At 39.9% G+C, this 21,537-nt stretch overlaps 1 protein-coding gene across 2 annotated transcripts in view; it reads right to left on the bottom strand.

The window, feature by feature from the left end:
• LOC103798162 (ELAV-like protein 2) overlaps positions 1 to 4,021 on the bottom strand; it is a 40,526-nt gene extending 36,505 nt beyond the window's left edge. Inside the window, exon 1 of one of the 2 annotated variants that reach the window (XM_009070411.1) lies at positions 3,938 to 4,021. In XM_009070411.1, the coding sequence (XP_009068659.1) occupies positions 3,938 to 4,009 (72 nt within the window). In that variant the 5' untranslated portion in view covers positions 4,010 to 4,021. The remainder of the gene's footprint in view (positions 1 to 3,937) is intronic. The other variant, XM_009070410.1, reaches the window with a different exon arrangement.
• Positions 4,022 to 21,537: the final 17,516 nt, after the last annotated feature.

The raw sequence follows: 21,537 nt of genomic DNA on the forward strand, positions 1-21,537 counted from the left end.
TTAAATTTGAATCTTTACTTTGATTTACTTTTAGACACCAAAATAATGGTGTGATTGCCACTCCAAGAACTACTCTGTGCCTGGGAAGAGCACCAAACAGATCCTCCTAGAAGCTATGCTGAGGCACATGGAGGTCAGTCAGGTGATTTGAGACAGCCAGCACAGCTTCACAATGGGCAAGTTCTGCCTGGCCAACCCAGTGGCCTTCTATGATGGAGTGACTACAGCAGTGGACAAGGCAAGGGCAATGAATGTCATCTATCTGGACTTCTGTAAAGTCTTTGACACAACTCCCCACAACCACCTTCTCTACAAACTGGAGATAATTGATGGGTTGGCTGTTTGATGGATTAGGAATCTGTTGGATGGTTGCATCCAGAGGGTAGTGGTCAACGGTTCAGGGTCCCAGTGGACATCAATAACAAGCACTGTCCTTCAGGTATCTGTATTGGGATCAGTACTATTCGATGTCTTAATCAGTAACACAGGTGAAAGGATCAAGTGTACCCTCAAACTTGCAGGTGACAGCAAGCTGAGTGGTGTGGTTGACACACCTGAAGGTCACGATGCTATCCAGAGAGACCTGGACAAGCTCAAGAAGTGGGCCCATGGGAACCTCATGAGATCTAAGACAACGAAGTGCAAGGAGCTGCATCTGAGCCAGGGAAACCCCTAGTAGTAATCCAGGCTAGAGGATAAGAGATGGAGACCAGTCCCATCAAGACAGACTTGGAGTTTTGGTGGATGAGAGGCTGGACATGAGCTGGCAGTGTGCACTTGCAGCCCAGAAAGTCTACTGTATCCTGGGCTGCATCAAAAGATATATGGCCAGGAAGTTGAGGGAGGTGACTATGTCCCTCTACTCTATTCTAGTGAGATTCCACCTGGAATATTGCATCCAGCTCTGGGATCCTCAGGACAGGAAGAATAAAAGCCTGTTGGAGCAAGTCCAGAGGAGGGCCACATAGATGATTAGAGGGATGAAGCAGTTTGTCCAGAGAATTTGTGGATGTCCCATCCCTGAAAGTGTTCGAGACCAGGCTGGATGCAGCTCTAAGTAAACAGGTCTAGTGGAAGGTTCCCTGTCCATGGCAGGGGGGGTGGAACTAGATGATGATTGAGGTCCTTTCCAACCCAAACCATTCCATGACTCTATGATTCTATGAAGTGTTAGCCAAAAAGATAACACTTTGGAAGAACTTTCTTCCATCCATGGAAATAATTCCAGCTTAAATAGCTTTTAACATTAGCACTGTTTGATTGAAGTGTCATGAAAAATCTAAAAATACCTCCTTAAACTTGCTTCAGACACTGTCCAGCCTATGAAAAAAAGGCCTCTCTACAGTGATTTCCTATTTGATTCACTGCTGCATACACTCCTGTGTTCACTTAGCTGGAGACAGACAATATCCTATAATACTGTGCCTAACTGTGTGCTCCTCTTCATGGCTTACGCTGCTGAAATTTCAGAGAGCATCTCTGCTAGTGCCTTCAGATTGCTGTACCAGTTTGTGTCATGCTAGATGCCACTGTTTTGAAATGCCTAATTAATGACTGCTACCAAGCAGGTGAGTGCTGAAGAATCACTGAAGCAGCTGCATTCAACGTGGGATGAGGCTCACTGCGATGTTAATGGAAAATGTGCACACAAGCTCAGCAAAGAGCAATTCCTAAGAAGTCATATGATCACACTTCTATAGGAAACAAGAGAAAGTAAAATTTAACCATACTTAGAATCACAGAATCATCAAGTCATCAAGGCTGGAGGAGACCTCTAAGATCATCAAGTCCAACCATTAACTGGCACTCCACTGTAACCCCTGAACACTAAATTATCTTCCAGCACCTGATCCAAATGCCTTACTTATGGTATGCTGTAAAGTCTTTCCAAAAAGAGGAGGTATTATACAAGCATAGGTAAGCAACAGTTCCTGAACCAAGAAAATCATGAAGTTATTCCCTAATGAACTTTGACTGAAAAACTAAGTGCAGACCTTCCTACAACCTTTCAGTACATGAAGAGAGCCTTAAAGAAAAATGGGAGAGAATTTTTATAAGGGCATGCAGTGGCAGGACAAGGAGGAATGGCTTCAAATTGAAAGAGTAGGTTTAGATTAGATATTAGCAAGAAATTCTTTACTGTGAGGGTGGTGACACAAACAGGTTGCCCAGAGAGGTTGTGGATGCCCCATCCCTGGAAGTGTTTAAGGTTAGGCTGGAGAGGGCTTTGAGCAAAGTGATCTAGTGGAAGGTGTCCCTGTCCACAGAAAGTAGGTTAGAGCTAGATGATCTCTAAGGTACCTTTGAACTCAAACCGTTCTATGATTCTACTGAATCTCACCCCAAATTAACCAACTGTATGACTGGGAGATGCAGCAGAAATAATCTGGATAAGTGTACTTGTACACAAGTAGCCGTCACAAAGCTGCCATCTCTGGCAGCCCTGCCATCTCAGTCAGTGACTGAATGGCAACAGCTGGCAAATACAGTGTGTTTTTAATGGCAGCCCAATATCCAAGACTAGGGCAGCCTATCCTGTTTGAGACCAATTATTCAGCACAACATCCAAGAGAAAATTAATTCTCTGGTAATAAATATTTCAACATCAAAGTAAGACTTACGAAGTTGTTTACTAAAAAAAAATCCACCAATCACTGAAATCCAACCTCAAACTGCTAGGAGTTACAAAATAGCCTTTTGTAAAATCACAATGGAACATCTGGACTTTTGGAGGTTCTGTCTTAACAATCCTGTTCAAAGCACCATACACAAGGAATGCATACCCAGACAGCAGATTAGGCCAGCTGTGTTCAGGGAGTGCATATCTCAATTTCCTAAAAACATGAGAGGGGGTAAACTGAGCTTCTTAAACTACAACTCAGACATTCTTGGGAACACATTTTTATGTTCTCCATACAAAAGTATTTTCCAAGAGGTTTTCTTCAGTACAACACAAAAAAAGGATGCATCTATTAAGAACATTTATTACAAAAGTATGATCTAGTTTTCCTGAAGAGCTACAACTGGAACAACATTTTTCTTCCCTTGTGACAAAATGCAAGGGGCAACCTGCTCCTGGCACTGATGAAACAAGTCCACTGAAAGGATGAAAAAGTAGATGATCCCAAATAAGTTAAATTACTTTTCAAAACACTAGTATGCCTGGTAGAGCAAGTAGTCACAAATGCTGTGCTGTCTATGATTGCTTCCCCCCCTTTTGTCTTTAATTCTCAAATTTGATATGTTTATTGCATAGACAGCAAACAATTCTGACTTACTTGGACATTTATTTCTGTGTTCAGGTGGGAAGAATTGTATCCTAAGCCAACATTCAAGTGAACAGCTGCAGTAGCCTGTGTGTACTGAAAATTATCACATTTCTCAGCTATCGAACCATCTGCTCTGAATAAAGTGATACTAATATACTTTACAAATAACGCATTTACTGACAGGTTGAATATGACTGTTCATAAAAGACAAAGAACTGTATATTTTTCACTCAGAAAAATAGTTTGAGATAAGTTCACAGTTTTCAAACAATTCTTAAAATAAACCGATAAATACATCTAAAAATAATCATAAATACACAGTATACAGGTTTTTAAAGTTACTGCAATTTAGTATTCAGACCATACCAAAACCATTTTAGTACAATACTACTGTTCAATTATCCTCTGGGTATTTTGAATTAGTACCAAAATCTAATTGACATTAGAAGAAAGGCAAGCCACTGCAGTGTAATTTCTACCCGAGATTACCGCGTTATTACATAAAAAGTTCTCTAGGCTCTCACGGAATAGGGGCACAATCTACAGCCTACGGTGAAACAGATAAGCAAGTTAGCATTCCAAATAGAAGATTAAAGACTTTGGTATGGCCTCAGCACTATTAACATGTAAAGAAGTAGCCTACAGAATTTAAGAAAAGACCCACAGACCCCAGTCCAAGGCTCTGCTGCCCACGAACCACTTCTAAGCAGAGAAGCCACATCACACAGTCTGACTGCCATGTTAGTTTGGAGTTGCCGTCTGCAATATGGACACAAAAAGTACCGTATGTTAGATTAGCAAGATAATGCAACAAATCAGTGTGTACAAATTTACAGTAATTGCATTTGTATTCCCAGCACGTCCATGCAGTGTGGCGTAATTGGATTTGAGGCAATTCCAATCTAATCTTTTCAAATGAAGTTCAAAAATTTTTTTTAACGCAAAATAAGATGCTTATTTTTAAGAAGATTTAAAAGATAATGCAGTCCAGTTACCCCTGTATATAGCCTGGAAACTATCTTCAGAACCAGAGCATGCCTAAAAGAAACTATACCACAAAACAAAACTTTAAATCTTCAAGACTGAAGAGGAGAGCAAGAAAACACAGTGAGTTGATTTTTCATCAGCACAAGATGACCATGCACCACAGAGACAGCTCTCCTTGCATGTCTTTCCCAGACCACAAATAAAAAATACACAAGATGACAAACTACTTTGTTGGAATCCAGTTTTTAAAATCCTAGATCTTCAATATTAAGTAAATTAAAATCTTGCACAGACATTATTCACTAAGCTCCCTTGCAGTACCTTTTAAATAACATGTACTACTGGACATACAAGCAGCAGTAGAGACAAGAATTTCTCAAATGGAATAACTGGTGCAAAATATGCATGACTTTCACAAGGCTACTTTTGTCCCCAAGAACACTGTTCTTTGTTTTAACTAAAACATAATGCAAATCCAGTGGGGTTTAAATTGAACAATGCTAGGAGGTTACAACAAAAGCTAATGGGCCATTTGCAGATAATAAGCAGTCCGGACATGAAATATAGCCACAATACTGGCAGAAATATGACAACTCCTGACTGTTGCCACAGTTTTAGACTAGTTTAAGAAGAGATTGATCCTTCTTTCCCCTTAGTTAGTAGATGAGGTATGTCTGAACTTGATAAAAAGACTTCAGGTTTCAAAAGGCTGATGCATCCAGGGCTTTATGAAAACAATCTTCAAAACTTTCACTGTTTTAAAGTGGTATAAATTACTTTTAATTTCAGTTTGCTACCAAAGCCCTTATGTTTAACTGACTTCATATCTAGTCTTCATTTCTAATTGAGGTTAATAATCTTTTTACACAAAACACTGAGGCTTTGGTATCAACTGCAAGCTTGCATGCCATTCTCTCTGGTCTCAACCCGGAACAACAGTAACACCTGCATTTTCAGCTCTCCATTGTTTACAGGCAAGACGTTCAATGAACTGCTGAACGAAGAAAATCGGAAAATCTCAACTGATATTTCAGTCCAGACTACCTTTAAGGAGACTGCATTAAAGTAGCAGTCTCCAAAACTCTGTACTATAGAGACCATAGTGATGTGCAGAATATGATACATTTGGATCTGCGTCCCTCAAAGCAGTGTGATCCCATAGATTATTTGCTTACTGCGAACCACAGACTGTAGACTGAAATCATCAACAGGATAGCTTACTTGTATGTACAGGACTTCAACATACTTGCTACGCAGACTTCACTGCTCTCTCGAACTGCAGCACTTCTCAAAAAAAACCAAGAACACCTCTCATTTGAAGTACTTCCAGTTTGCATACCATGTCTATCTTCACAGAAGCACCTACTTGCACCAATGTGCAAGTCACTTCTCTAACTACCACACCATTATGTCTCACTGTATTTTGTTCTACCATTTCCTTTACCATTTCTATTACTTTCAAAGCTGTACAGACTACTTTTACATATAGTTAGAAAAACCAGAGTTCTTGACATTTCATTTACACTTCTAACCCGAAAAAACCAATAAGATACAGCTAACTACATCTTAAAGTAAATTAGGTTTTTGAAAATCAGTTTCCAGCCTATACACCGTATTAAAACAGCACGTTAACATAAAATTTGAGCTATGAGAAGTCTCCAAAATTATAAAATACTGAACCACTCAAGAATCCCTAGCACCATTAGCAAAGTCAATACAGTTTTTTACTATTAGCCTCAGAGATAGCATTACACTTCAAGTTATTAAAATAGCTCAGCAGTTGCTGCATTTAAAACCTAAGAAAGCATTAAGTTGAGCAAACAGGGTTCTATGTCTACTAAAGAAATGATAGTTTGTCTTAAAATACATTTGGAATAAGCAGAGAATTGCTGAACAAGTACATCTCTTTCTCTACAATGCGGCAAGGAAACAGAGCTAAAGACAAAGTTACTCAGTTCAGCAAACTAAGCAGTCCCCTTTGTTAACCTACAGCGCATAGGAGCCACCTATCTTCTAATAAACTTACTTTTAATTCACCAAGCATAGTTAAGATTTTAAATCCAAACACTTTTTAACACTGTGTGGCATTAACTGAATTGCACTTTCTAATCAGCTACAGTTCAAGCAAATCATGAGCAAGGTTTGCCCATCAGAAAAGCAAGCAAGCTTTCTTGTTTTTCAAGAGCAAAGAGCAGGAATTAAAAAGCCATATGGTTTACTCTATTTCTGGCTGCCATAGAACAGTTACAATTATAACGGTAGATTTTTATATGAGAGCTCTCGAAAATAAAGCAGAGCTAACAAGATGAAACCCAGCAAAAGAATAATCACAGTGGGCTACTAATTTTTCCCCGCAAGACACGTATTTTGGGGTCTAACATACTGACTACTCATGCTCAGTTGAAAATGGAAGCTAAGGCTGAATCCTGGCAGTGTAGAGACAGAATCAAGGAGAGCTGACAAAACAGAAGAGGCTTCAACCAGTGTTAGCACCTCACATGCACACAAATGCTAAGGAGAAACCTTTAGTGCATCACATTTCTGGACAAAGTCATTCTACCACCTGTTTTGATTCATACATGTGCATCCCTGTCATTGAGGAGGAAAATTATTTCACATAGGTATTATATACAGAATTTACTTGTTTTTATATATACCACATCAAAAATCACTGCACAGATGCCTGCCCTGATTAAGCTATATACTTATAAGTGGTATTATTACATAAGGGGGATTACTGTGAATTTAAGTGGTCAGACAGATATTAGACATAGACTCTTCCCGTACATTATCACTGTTCAGAGGCAGCCCAAGCTGTACCATGAGATGCCACCAGCATCAAGGGTCACAGCTGATAAAATGGTCTTGTTAAAGTCCTAAGAAATGCTAAACATGCTCCTGAAGATTGGCATGAAGTGTTACACACCAGGGGACCTTCAGTACACGCTTTAGAATTCAGTATTTGCCCTTTTTCTCCTGTTTTCCACTGCAATGGAAGTATGCAACAATTATCACGTTTCCATTTGGATAAGCAAGCATTAGATTTTGTTTTCCTATACCAAATTGCAGAACAAATAGAACCCCATGGCTGAGTACAATGTTACCTCTTCCAGATATGAAGGTCTAAAACAGTCTCTGCTTACAAGAGTTATTCTCTTTTCAAAGGATTTATACCAACTACTTTGACTCATAACAGTAATAAAGGCAATTTAGCAAGGGTAAATTGTTTGTTGTCTGTGAGGAGTGTTGCCAAACACCTTAAAAGTCACCATTATTTGAGGGCTCAGTGAAAAGTGATAGACCTGACATAATACAGATGCTAAATTTTGCTTTAAAAAACAGAACAAAAAAAAACAATTTAAGTATCAGAATTTTTAGCACAGAGTTATTGGTACTTTGAATAGGTGCAATTCTTAATGTTTCCTCTTCACTGATTTTTTCTTCACTGGATAGTTAATCTGAAGGGCTTACTTCTTTTCTTCAAATAGTCAAGTATCTTAATAAGCCTGCATGAAAGCACAGTATTTATTCATACATACTCAAAGCTGCACAGTAAGAGGTAACAAAGGCTGGTCAATCCAGCATATGTGAGAACTATTACTGAGGCAGCTAGAATATCCCAGACTTCTTCATGGATAAAGGCACATACAGGCCAGAGGGCATCTCTTCAGTCAACAACCTTCACTATCAGAACAAACCACTACTTACTCAGTTTTCTTGTAGGAAGGACAGCTGACAAGGAAAGCTTGATAGTTACTCTAATGTCCACACATTAACAGCACATCTCATGCTTGGTGAGTCTGCACAAACAGGCTAAACAATGTTTATTTACTTGCCCATATTTTCTCTGGATTTTTTTTAATAGCATAAACCAACATTTTTCCATTAGCAACCCTTCCCACTTCCAAGTCCATTCATTTTTGTTCCCTTTACTACACTAGGAATCTGCAGCAGAAACTAGATTAGTGTACTGCTCAATGACAAAACTCATGCAGCTCAAGAGAAGCAGCTAGAAGAGTCTCTCTTGATTTATGTCAAGCTGTATGTTAGAAATTAGACAAAATGCAGATCAAAGACCAAAAAAACTCACAGAAAGCTTAGAATTCTGCTGATAAGGTGGTCTCAAAATTTCCAAATAACTTAGGAAGTTACTAACGTAAACAAAGGCAACTAAGACCAGAAAGCAGGAGTCCTATGCAACAATAAAAAGGTAAAAAACATGGTAGGTTAGAAGGGGAAACGTTTCACACTAACACTTAAATCACTACACAAGTAATACCACTTAACGCTTCTATACCTTGGCTCCAAAGTCATAGTGAGTTAAGAAAGAGTGAAGAAATGAAGACAAATATAAAAAAAAATCATATGGGATATAGCTAAAATGACTGCAATTCACCCTTGAGGAACTGGAGATTAGTGCAGCACAAATTAATCTGCAGTTCTCAGCAAGGATGAAGAGGCAGCAAGGAAGACTAACCCATTCCAGGTAGGCAATGAGAAGACAAGTAGACAACTGCAGACAGCTGAACAAGAAACAGCCATTAGTACAGACATGAAGAAACTTAATAGTTCTGGTGAGTGCATTAGAAGGAAAACAGTGCAAGTTATCTACTGAATGACAGGCAACACCAAAAATGTATACACAGATTAAAAGTCTCTACTCAGTATGAAATGCTTTTGGAAACTTAACATTCCTGCAAAACACTTAAGAACCACAGAATGCTCTAAATACTGCCCCACTAAATCTACTATGTATTAGGAATAAAGCCGACAAATATTTGTAAGCAGTTGTGAAAAAGTAATGCATGTAGAACAAGGTGTAGACACTGCTTGACAATAGACTAATCCAGAGACAATACAGGAGCTCTTCTGCCTGACTGCAATTACTGATTATCCCATCAGCTGGAGTAAAGGAAGGGAAACATACAGGGTAATTTAAGTTGTCCTAGAAACCATATTTGAAAGATCAACTCTAACAATATTCTGTAAAGAAAACAAACACCTACATTCTGTTAAGAAATCAGTTCAAGTCAGACTCCAATGAAGTACAGCATTTTTACGTTCCTAATTATTCAGGTTGATTTAGACACACTGCTATTTCTACCAACAGAACTTATTCCCCTAGCAAGACAACATCAACATGCAGTATTAATTAGCTTATATAAAAGATGAAAAAACCTCAAAAAGTTATAATCTTTAGAATGAAAGAGGACAAGCAAGAATTCTACCAAAACTACCACTGGAACACACAAACAGCTGTTCAAATCTCAAATAAACAAGCTGTAAACAATTCCAGACTTAACTGATACTTTAAATGAGATTGTTTTTTAACAGGAAAGACTTTTCCAGTGCACTTTACCAGTCCCAAGATGCAGTCCCAACTGCATTTTTTGCTCTTATTCACTTAAACACTTGTGCATGCTGTCCTAGTCTCATGTGCTAACTCCCAGTCTTCTAGCAAAGTCCTCTCCAAGGCAATACCACTCTGTTAAAATGCATATGTATTCTGCAAGAGGTAATAGCATCTTATTGCAGACACTTTCCTACAGCCCTCTTGAGCCAGAAGAAAACAGATTCAATGGGCTGAAAGGAAAAAACTTGAGGACTCTTCAAATACAGCATCTTGATAGCTTGAAGGACTTCAAAGTCAACATCAACCTGAACTGGCTAGGATGCCTACTTCTCTTTTACAGAATTTCTCAGTATTCCAGTTGAGCTGTGTAAAACCTTTTTCCTCTTTCACACTGCAATTACATCCTTCTGTCCCAATGACAATTTCATAAGACATCATTTCACCAATACCCAGGAATATGAAGCCAACTAGGTTAGTCTAATTGAAGAGATATACAAACTTAAAAACAAAGTTACAAAAACACACACTTCCTAATCAAGGAAGCATGTGTCAACTTCAAGGCCACACACTACTCGGTTTGTTCTCCTATTTTTCTCCCTGAAGGACAACGTATCTATAAGGCTTTGTCCCCCATGTACCCAACATTCTTCAGTGCAACAGAGGGCTCAGCAACGGATGACAGGACTCATCTTCCAGAATAAGGAAGGCAAGGGTAAAGGAACAGTTCTGCTCTGCTGACTTGTCACAGCAGCACTTCTGGCTCACAGCTCACTAGTAAACTGGAGAGATGGTTAGGTGCAGAACCCAGTAGCACCACAGACACTCCATCATAAGTCTGCCTTAGCAGATCCACGGGGCACAAACTAGCTATCTCCATCACAGCCCTATCCTTCAAACTGCAGGATGAATCCTCTCAGCTTCCTCCAATCAGGGTTCTTTTTTGTTCTCTCATAGTGAATTTTGATCTCAAATGTCGATTAAGCAAGGACAAAGTTGCATGACTTAATATCCCTACACCTTAAGCCCTGTAGTACACAGCTAGTTAGCTTAGCAACTGACATCCTCAATCCCATACTAAGAGGAAAAAAATGCAAGCACCCAAAAGCCAAAAACCAGTAGTCTTCATGCCTCTTCCTCCATACCCTTCTTTATAAAGTGCTTTAAAAGTGGCATCAGGTTGGACAGCAACACAAAGCCTGCACACTCATATGCTTCCATTAGCCCAGATCACCAGTGGCCTGAGAGCCAGCCACGCTGCAAGCTGGAGATGGCTTATGTGCGACACAAAAAGTATTCAAACCAAAGTGAAACATGCACTGATACATACACATAGAATCAAGTAATTTTTTACACAAGTCACATTAATCCTTCCTTTAAACCTTCTGGGGAAGAAGAGATCTTTACCAAGTTAAGAGCTCAACTAACAACACAGGGCAAGAGGTCCTGGGCTTTGCCATGTGCTCACCATTACAACAGACATGACAGCAAACAAACTACCTGAACAGCCTAGGACATGATGTCCACAATTGCTTCAATAACTAAGGACCACAACTTACAGATGTTAAATACTATCCATATACTGAATACTTGCCTCACCTCTTTGGTGAAGGGCCTCAAATAGCATGTAAGGCAAAAAAACACGGACTTGTGGCAACAACTGACTTAAGCTGCTATTTTTTCCCCACAGCTGGGCTTGTAGCATTGGAAGAACAGAAGCAATAGTTCAAACCGAAAAGTTCTATCAGCACATTCTACCCTCTTCAGTCAAGAGCATCTCAGACTTCACTTATAATTATTAGGTTTCCATTTTAATGTTTTTTTTTAAAAAAACCACAAACAGATCAACCAGAAAGAGCAAAGATTTACAGCATCTTTGCTTTTTATATGGCCTAACTTCCAAACTTTTATCATCATTTCACTACAGAAATGAACCAACTCAGACACAGAAGGGTATCTGCTTCCACCCAGCACACAAGTTTGAGATCAGAAAGTAAAGTCATTGTTCATCTCTAGTACCCTTTGCAGCAGACCTGTCAAATCACATTATTTGCCATGACACCCAAAAGGTGACCTCTCAAATATTGAAAAATACCTCAAAATAAACCAGAATTATTTTTTTTGCTTCAATATCCCTCTGGCAAGAGGAGCCCAAGTTTGGATGTTTCTGTCTTTGTTTTGTAATTAATTACTCTCAAAGCAGCAGCAAGTTCACTTTCACAGGGTGAACCTTATGCTTAGGAAGAGAAGGGGATGCCTAGTGAAACAAAGAAATCAGTAAATTAACAAAGACTGTTTCAGAAACAGTATACACCTTCCCTCCAAGCATGTCAAAAGGCATCAGTGCTATGGAGAAGTTGGAACAAAGTGCTATAGCCAGTATTAAAAACCTTGCTGGTATCAAATACAGGTTCTCACTGTCTTGTATCATACATTCCCATTAATATACACAGGAGTCCACAACAGTTAAAATCAGAAAAAATACCGGAGATTACATATACTAATTATAATCTGTGCCACAGAAGTGTGTACAAGTTTATATTTTGCTTTCTTCACAGTGCACCTTGAAAGGAAACACAGCTGCTCTGTAAGGATTCTTCTCTTTGCATGCAATAGCTTACTGGAAAATAGACTCCACCATAAGCAAGTAACAAATATTCTCTTACTTCTCTCAGCAGTTGCTGAACTCCCCAGAGAAGCAAGAACTACTGAAGTAGGGTCTGGCAGGCACATTTCTTAATAATCTCCATTGAGCGTACAAATGCTCAGTAGATTACCAGAAGGTTAAACAACTGTAACAGTATGGCTTGAAAAATACACCAGCCAGGTGTTAATCTCTACATTTGCTACATTTTTCATTGGCATAATATCAATTTAGTTAGTTAGTTTTTAACTGAGATCTAAAAAACTCAGTAGAGAAAAGATCAAATACAGAATCCTGCCATAACTATCCCTACTAAATTCAAGCAGTAACTCCCTATCCTCCTGGATCTGTGGACAATGACAGCAGCTCTCATTCAAAGCCATATCACAACTTCACTTAGATAAGAAATAGCTAAAAATGTTTAGGTACAGAAAGTGCTTAAACACAGAAAGGTTCTGAAGTAGCAGAGGCTGTCCTCACAATAAAGACATCCCATATGGCAACTATTTTTAGACTGTTAAGTATCAGAGGTTAGAGAAATCACATGGGGGCCTTCAAACTACCCGTTCCTCAGCTGATTTTTATCCTTTGCATGAAAAAAGGCAAGCTAGGATCATTTTTAGAACTAACATAGCTTAAACCCAAGAACTGCATCCCCTTCAGAGTGTGTTTAGCTTCTGCAGCTACACATTCCTTCTAGTATGGACCTGAAAAGAAAACAACCCTGTAATTTGACAAAAATGCCTAAAGCATTCAAAGCAGGTAAGCTGAGTTTACTTCTGTTGGTTCTAATTCACTGCAGGTCCATCTAATTAACCCTTATTACTACAATAAAAATTACAGAGCTCAGTAGCTAACACTCAAGTTTCTAGCAATCTTCAGTTGGCTGTACTCTGCGGAGAGCTCACGAGCAGGGAAGACACGAAACACTCAATATGAGGTTCTGCAAAAGCCTTCAGACTTTGTTAGCTCAGTCCTTCTTTTATACAGTGCCTGAATAACTACGCTTATTGTTCTCTTTACCATTACCTAAACCCTAAAAGTTATATTTATATACTTTCTTAGCTTGCAGGACAACTATATCTATTATTCACTTTAGCATTACCTAAGCTCTACAGGTTACATTTATATACTATGCCTGCTTGCAGCTGCAGCTGTGAAAGAGTCTTCTTTGTTTTCTGGAGAATCCTTCTTTGTTTCCCCCTAATAGTTCATCCTTGGGTTTGCAACATTGCTGAGCTTTCCGGCTGCAACATTATGCTGCAAAAATAACTTCTAAAGCTGAGAAGCTAAATGCCTGAGGCCTACTTCTTAGTTATATGCTCAAAGCTCCCATAAGCCTTTGCTCGACTCCTGCTCCTGTTTGGCTAGTAGGGGTCTCCTTGCTGACACAGCACCTCCATGGAAATATGTCCTTGTTCTGTTAGCCATTCTCCAACAGTACTCAGCATCAGTTACCAAATTATCTCAGTACTGTAGCTAAGCATGCAAAACCAACAGATAACATCCCCTCATTCTTAATTTCTTGGACACACTACCAATAGGATATCAGGCAGGGCATGCTAGAAGTTCAGACAGCTGGGTGCTGGCAGACAATGTCTACATTGCTTTATTCTTGAAATACTCACTTGCTTTAAACAATGCGCAAGAGAAGTCCTTCTTGTGAAGATAACTAATACACACACTCAGGAGTTTCTAATCTGCCACACTGAAGTCAGGCGAACATCCTGAGCTGCCTGCAGGACTTCCAAACCCATCTCTACAACAGGAGACCACGGATTATCTAAAAAATGATGTCTTGATGCAACTTGGTCAAATATTGGTTAAGAACAGACCCATGCATTACTACTACACACACACACAAAAATCACTTAGCAATTCCCACACAGAACTATGTAAAAGTTTTATTTAAAAGGAACACATGTACAGTGCACACGAAGACTCAGTGACAGATTACAAACTGGGATTGATAAGCCTGGAGATGAGAAGGCTCCGGGAAGACCTCATAGCAGCCTTCCAGTACCCAAACAGGGCCTACAAGGAAGATGAAGAGGGACTCTGTTAGGATCTGTAGTGACAGGACAAGCAGTAATTGGTATTAACTGAAAGACAACAGATTTAGGTTAGATATTAGAAAGAAATTTTTTTACTGTGAGTATGGTGAGATGCTGGAACAGGTTGCCCAGGGAGGCTGTGGATACCCCAACCCTGTCAGTATTCAATGCAACCTGATCTAGTGGAAGGTGACCCTGTCCATAGCAGGGGGGGATTGAGGCTAGATGACCTTTAAGGTCCATTCTAAGCCCTTAACATTCTATGATTTGTATTACAACAGTGAAAAATCAACAAAATCTTCATCAGGTGAGCTTTAGGATGCAGGGAGCCCTTCATTACACAGAATCTCTAAATTCCAAGATTCAAGAATCTACATACAGAACACAACAAGAGACTTTCACCCAGCAAACCTGATTTTGCAAACCCTGCCATGTTTCAAGTTCCACAGTTCAACTGCTCCAGCAGTTAAATCTTCTGTTTCCCCTATGTTTAGCAAAGCTGAAATTCAGCTCAATAAAGTACCATATACACTATTCTTAGGATACCTGACCAACTAAACCACAGAACCACAATGTTCAGGGTTGAAAGTCACCATTGGCAATGGCCACAAACTAAAACACATGGAAGTTCCACTCAACACAAGAAAGAACTTCTTTATATTGAGGAGGGCAAGGCACTGGAACAGGCTACCCACAGAGGTATACCCATGGAGTCTTCTGATCTGGAGACATTCAAAACCCATCCTGGACACATTCCTCTGCCACCTGCTCTAGGTGACCCTGCCTTGACAGGGATGTTGAACTACGTGTCCAAATGGTACTCCAGCCCTAACTATTCTGTGACTTTGTAATATACCGCTGGCTGCTAACTTAGCACTTTAGTAAAATGTATACCATTTTAAGAATGCAATGCAGCACACTCACCCTCCACTGTCACTCTCCAACTGCTTCACCATCAGACTATTTTGGTCAAGTCTAGATGAGTTAATAACTTAAAGGAGACTCTTGCTGTTTCTAACTGACAAGTAATTTTCTAACTTTCCACTACCTGCAAAATTCATTTGAAACCTCTCCCATTTCAATGGCTTGACAAAAAAACCAAAATCCAGAAGACCAGCACAGTAGTTCCCATGATACATTTGCAAAGGGTTACCTTTAATGATGGGCAAAATACAGACATATCTGATTTCAGTTGTTAATGATGCAAACCTAAGATACTATTAACCCAGGAGACTACATTTGCATTTAGTAAGACATTCATCCAAAATCCCCTTTCTACCCCTTCTGAGTGCTCTAAAAGCACTTTTCACTGCTGCCACACAAGAGAGGTATCCATACCCAGGGCACCAAGCATAGTGTCAGAGCGTGACAATGCCACTCTGCACCTTTATGAGCAGCATATATACAACATATATACAGGAAGACAACTCCCGCCCATAACTCCAGATTAACAACCCAAGAGACTATCAGCTAAAACACCCAACGACCTCATGTAGCAGGATGATCTGCCTTGGAATGGGGTAAATCATCTTGGTAAGTGCCCTATCTGCAAAGCTATCAGTGGTAAATGGAGAAGGGGCATCATGCTGCTTTTGTCACTGAAATGATGCTGAAACCAGTCTGACTCATCAACCTCGAAGTTAAACATTCTGAGAGTGAGACAAAGATATAGTAAAACTGGAAAAGGAACAAACGATACTACTGATAAAACTTATCCAAAGCTGCTGAGCTGACACAGCCTGGAGACATCTGACTGACAGTCAATCATCTGTTACTATAAAAGCCCAGACCCAAATTTTAAGGGTAGGGTATTCTAACAAAGCTCTCCTTAGAGTGTATGGGTGAGGATTCCTCCCTTGAGTGGGGATGCCCCTCAAGGTTACTCCTCCAGGCTGAGCAAAAGAGATTTGCCCACAGTCATTGCTATGGGTGACTAACATCAATCTCTACTTAATAATTGTTTTGCTAGCTTTAATACAATTGCTTTACTATTGCTATAATATTGCTTTGCAGTGCACTATATTATAATGGTTGTTATAGCTTCTATACTGCGTAGTAAATAATTCTGATCAAAACTTTGTCTGATCATTCTCATAATAAATCATATATATTCATATAAATATATCTGGTTTGCCATCCTTAATCCCTGTGGGACAAAGTTGTACAAAAGTTCCATTACATCTGTAAAATCCTTTAGACATAAACCATTGACAGAGTCTGGGGCTAAGACTGGATCCAGCCACACCTAGGCTCCTTTCTAAGTAGTTTAAAAAGCATGGGGGTCCTTTCTGCACTTTGGTACTCAGAAGAGCTTCTCTAACAAACTTTGTCTGAAGCTCCCACTCTACCCATGACACCTTGTAGCTATCTTTCCTGTTTTTTCATACCCATGGTCCCTGAAGTTCCACCTGCAAGTCTAAACACAACCAGAAGGCAACTTTCTTGACACCTTGGAAGTCCAGCTGTTCCAAGTCCAACTGTACAGTTTTTTCACAAGCATGAGAAGCCTCAAATTTGACAGTGGTAAGCAGTAGCCACTTAGAGCCATCATCAGTTTACATCTTAAATCTATGGCAAACCATTTGCTTCCTGTCACTGCTCCAACAAACATGTGGCACAAGAAATTCCGCAACAGACAAGCTGTTAATTTAAGTAGGTTTCCCTTAATCTTTCACATCCCAGTACCAACAATCTCATCCAATTCTAAGCAGAAAAAACTGTAACATAAAAAGGGAAACTTAGAAGAATCTTATTCTCTGTGAAAAAAAATCTCACTCTAAAAACAGCGGCTTTCATCATGAGACAACTGGAGTTCAAAAATAAGCATGTCCAGACCCATCTTTATTCCAGCTTTGAACAAAACTTGTTTTAAGACTACTCGCTTCTCCACAGAAATTCTGTGCATTCAATGACAAGTTTTGACACACCAGATACCCAGCCCCCTGTGCACCATACCAGCTGGTATCTGAGAAGAAACTTGACCTCCAAAACAAAAAGGAAAGTGTGCCACACTATGTCAGCATCCTGCATCAACTTCACTTTTCCCAAACTACAACTTTATGCAATCTCTTCATTAAATCAGTTTTTAGAGTAATTTTCATTCATTAAGTGTTCCTTCCACTGCCATTCAAGTCTGTCAATACTGAATGTGTCTCAATCCCTTACGTCAGTGAGTCAAACCCCTACCTTCCTTTTCAGCACATTCTGTCAGAGGGGCAACACTGTCTTACAACTAGGAAGTCTCACATAAGGAATGAGTCAAGCTTATTGGAAGGGTAAATGTGCACAAGGGGCAAAATAGTAACTTTAGCTCATAACACTTCATTTTGTACAGACTGCCAAAGTGCTTTAAATCCTGTTTTCTATTCTTTGCATCATCTTAGCTCAACTGGTACACAGGATGCAAAATTTTGGCACAGAAATGAAGTTATTCAAACACTGACAATTATAAACAACGTAAAACAGATGGTCAGCTCTCCTCTGAGCCTAAGACTTCAGAAGGAGTCATGCAAGCCTGGATGTGGTCAGTGGGCCTATTTTTCTGACAAGCCAAGGAACATAATGAACCTGCCAACCATAGTTACTGCTCCGAAGCCGTACGTGTAGTGGACTTACTCTGAAACACTACCCTACACAGGTTCAACCCATCTATCATTTTATCACATTCTAGTACAAAAATTAGGTACCAGACATCTGCTGTTTCTTGTACTCCAAGAAAAAAGGTATTTCAGTCAAAGCCTGCAAGGACAGGAGTTCCTATTTGTGCCACAAAACTAAACTGGCCAACACCCACTGAGTCAGCCAACCCATGAGTTTTTATCAGAATTATTTCAGTCTCACTCAAACAATATAAGCAGTAGCTCCAGTTCAAACTTTGGTCCATTAAAGACAAAGATAATTGAAGGGTGTTTTTTAACTCTTGGGATTTTTCTCTGTCATGGTTTAACCACACAGCCACTCACTCCCCCACCAGTGAGCTAGGGAAGAGAAGCTGTTATAATAGAAGCTAGAAAATTCATGAGTTGACACAAAAACAAATAGGGAAAACAAACGCTATGCATGCAAGCAAAGCAAGGAATTCATTCACCACTTCCCACAGGCAGGCAGGCGTTCAGCCATCTCCAACACAGTTTCTTGGCAAGACAAACACCGTAAACTCCAAACATCCTTCCCTTCTTCCCCCAACTTCATACACTGAGCATGTCATCACATGGCATAGAAAACACCTTTGGTTAGTTGTGGTCAGCTCCCCCAGCCATGTCTCCTCTCAACCTCCCATACACTCCCAGTCCCTTGCCAGAATGGCAGTACAAAAAGCAGAGAAGGCCTCAACTGTGTAAGCATTGCTCAGCAACAACAAAAATATCTCTATACTACCAAAATGTGTTCAGCACAAATCCAAAAACACAGGCCCATCCTAGGCACTGTGAAGCATACTAACTCCACCCCAACACACTCTCACAAAAAGTCAGTCCAGAATCTATGGTATTTTCTATAAGTCTTCCCAGAGATACTGCTAACCATCATGCCTTCGTTATGCTGTACCATTTTCTCATACAGATCTTGTTAATGGCTAAACTTGACAATATAGAGCTGGAATGCTATCCAGAGGGACCTGTACAAGCTCAAGAATGGAGACCATGAGAACATCATGAGGCTTTAAAAGGCCAAATGCAAGGTGCTGCACCTGGGTTGGGGGAAGTCCCAGTAACAATCCAGGCTGGGGCAGGAACAGACTGAGAGCAGCCCTGCCAAGAAGGACTCAGAGGATCTTCGTAGATAAGAAGCTGGACATAAGCTAGCAGCATGTACTTGTAGCCAAAAAACCAACTGTATCCTGGGCTGCATCAAAAGAAATGTGGCCAGCAGGGCAAGAGAGATGATTCTGCCCCTCTACTTGGCTGCATCCAGCTCTGGAGTCCTCAGCACAGGAAGGACATTGACCTGTTGGAGCAAGTCCAGAGGAGGGCCACCAAGACAATTTGATGGATGAAGCACATCTCCTATGATGAAAAGCTAAGAAAACTGGGATTGTTCAGCCTGGAAAAGGGTCTTGGGGTGACCTAATCAAAGCATTCCAGTACCTGAAATGAGCCTGCAAGAAAGATGGAAAGAGTTTAACGACACATAGTGAAAGGACACAAGGCACTGGCTTTACTCTGAAAGAGGGTAGGTTTAGATCAGATACTAAAAAGAAATTCTTTACTGTGAGGGCACAGGCTGCCCAGAGAAGTCATGGATGCCCCATCCTCGGAAGCATTCAAGGCCAGGCTAGATGGAACTCTGAGCGACCTCATCTAGTGGAAGGTGTCCCTGCCCACAGGCAGGGTGGTTGGAACTAGATGATCTTTAAGGTGGCTTCCAATCCAAACCATTCTGTGGTTCTACGATTCTTACAGAGGTGACATTGAGAAGTACTGCAAAACCTTCTTGCTGAGCTGAAAGACTCAAAGTTTATTTCTAGTCTCATTATTTCTGTCCTTTATTTAGAATTTATTTAATTTAAGATGATAAAATGCCTGGGTCTGTTAAAAATAGAGGAATGATACTACAGAACTGCCTCAGTCATCTTTCTAAATAAGAATCACCTACTATAATTTCAGGTTCCACTACAGTTCAGGCAGTCCTGCACACAAATTAGATCTGAGGATTACGTGTCAGCAGTAAGGGCTGGAACACAGAAAAAGAGCTCCTCTAGTTTATCTGTACAGTACTATGCACACAGAAGTCCTCCTACCCCCAAAACACTTACAGTCAAAGGCTGCAAAAACGATGGGAAGACAGCTGTGGCAAATGTCTACTTTGAGATTTAGCAATACTTTCTACTGTACCAAAGAATCAGCCTAGCTCACATTTACTCAACCATCCTCTTCAAACTTGACCATTTCATTAGAGGATGACCACAATATAAATAATTGGATATATGGATAAATAACGCACTTTACTACTCCTCTGCAACACATTTTTTCCCCTGCATCTAAACAATTGTTTCAGCTTTTCCACTAACAGTTTGAGATGAAGAGCAAACTCTGAACATACTTTATTGCTACCAGCATTCTGACAGGATCAAATACTTTTATGTAGACCTCCTACCTACCAAACACAGGCAAGCCCACAAAACTAGAACTTTGCTGCTAGTTCACATATAAAGATTTTCTGAAATCAGATCTCCAAAAGCTATTGCATCCTTTTCATGCAGCCCACGATATGGAAAGTAGATTACAAATGAAACACTAATTTCAAAAACAGTACTCAACCATGGACTCTATATCAGAGTAAGTCTCCAACTACAGCCTAACATCCTGCACAGGAATAAAAAGGAGTAAATATTCATCATATAATGCATGATTTTGAACTACTGCCCAAGCAGCATCTTTAAACACAAAGATGTTAACTGCTCTTAGGTAAGATAGAAAACACAGTAACTTTTCATTATGTAAGAAAAATTTAGTCTGTATATCTTTACTTCATAGCTCTTTTTGCTGAGAAGAGTTTAAAAAGCAGCATCAAAAATAGCCAGTCAAATAAACCCTCAGAAATCAAGTACTTAGAAGTTCATAGATCAGGAGGAAAAAACATTCTGTGCATTTTTCTAAACTGCTAGCAAGTTAGCTGATGACAATCTGCTGAGGTTAGTTCAACTTATCAGCATTGCCAGAGACTTACATCAGCTTAAGAAAGATGTTTGGAATAAGCAAGGCAGAAGAATGACCACAAAAAATATTGGTCTGTTGCTGAATGGAGCAGGAAACCTGATGACAACAGACATGGAAAACCTAGACAGTCTATCTTGAGCCTCAATCTTTACTGGCAAGACCAGTATGAATACCACATGGAGGGGAGTAAAGACGATCAAGATACTCTTTTTAGAGGTGTCCCATCTGGACAACATATGTTTAAACATGCAAGAACTTATTCCCACAGTGAACACTGACAAGCACTGAACATCTCACCCACAGAGAATACAGACTCTCTCTGGGCAGAGCATGAGGTATCCAAAATCCAACCTGACATATACCACGGCAGCTTGCTCTGTATTGACTCTGCTTTAAACTGAGAGTTGAACCAGAGTATCTCCTGAGGTGCCTGCCCATCTCCACAATTCTAAATCATTTCAATCATTAATGTGACTCAAGTATGTTTTACAGCCTTTAATAGATTAAAAAAGCTAAAGTATGCTAGCTGCTAGCATCAACTCTAGTCATTAAACCAGTTCTGAACACAAGAATACAT

This window comes from Acanthisitta chloris, unplaced genomic scaffold (assembly GCF_000695815.1).
Source record: "Acanthisitta chloris isolate BGI_N310 unplaced genomic scaffold, ASM69581v1 scaffold2892, whole genome shotgun sequence".
Classification (NCBI taxonomy): domain Eukaryota; kingdom Metazoa; phylum Chordata; class Aves; order Passeriformes; family Acanthisittidae; genus Acanthisitta; species Acanthisitta chloris.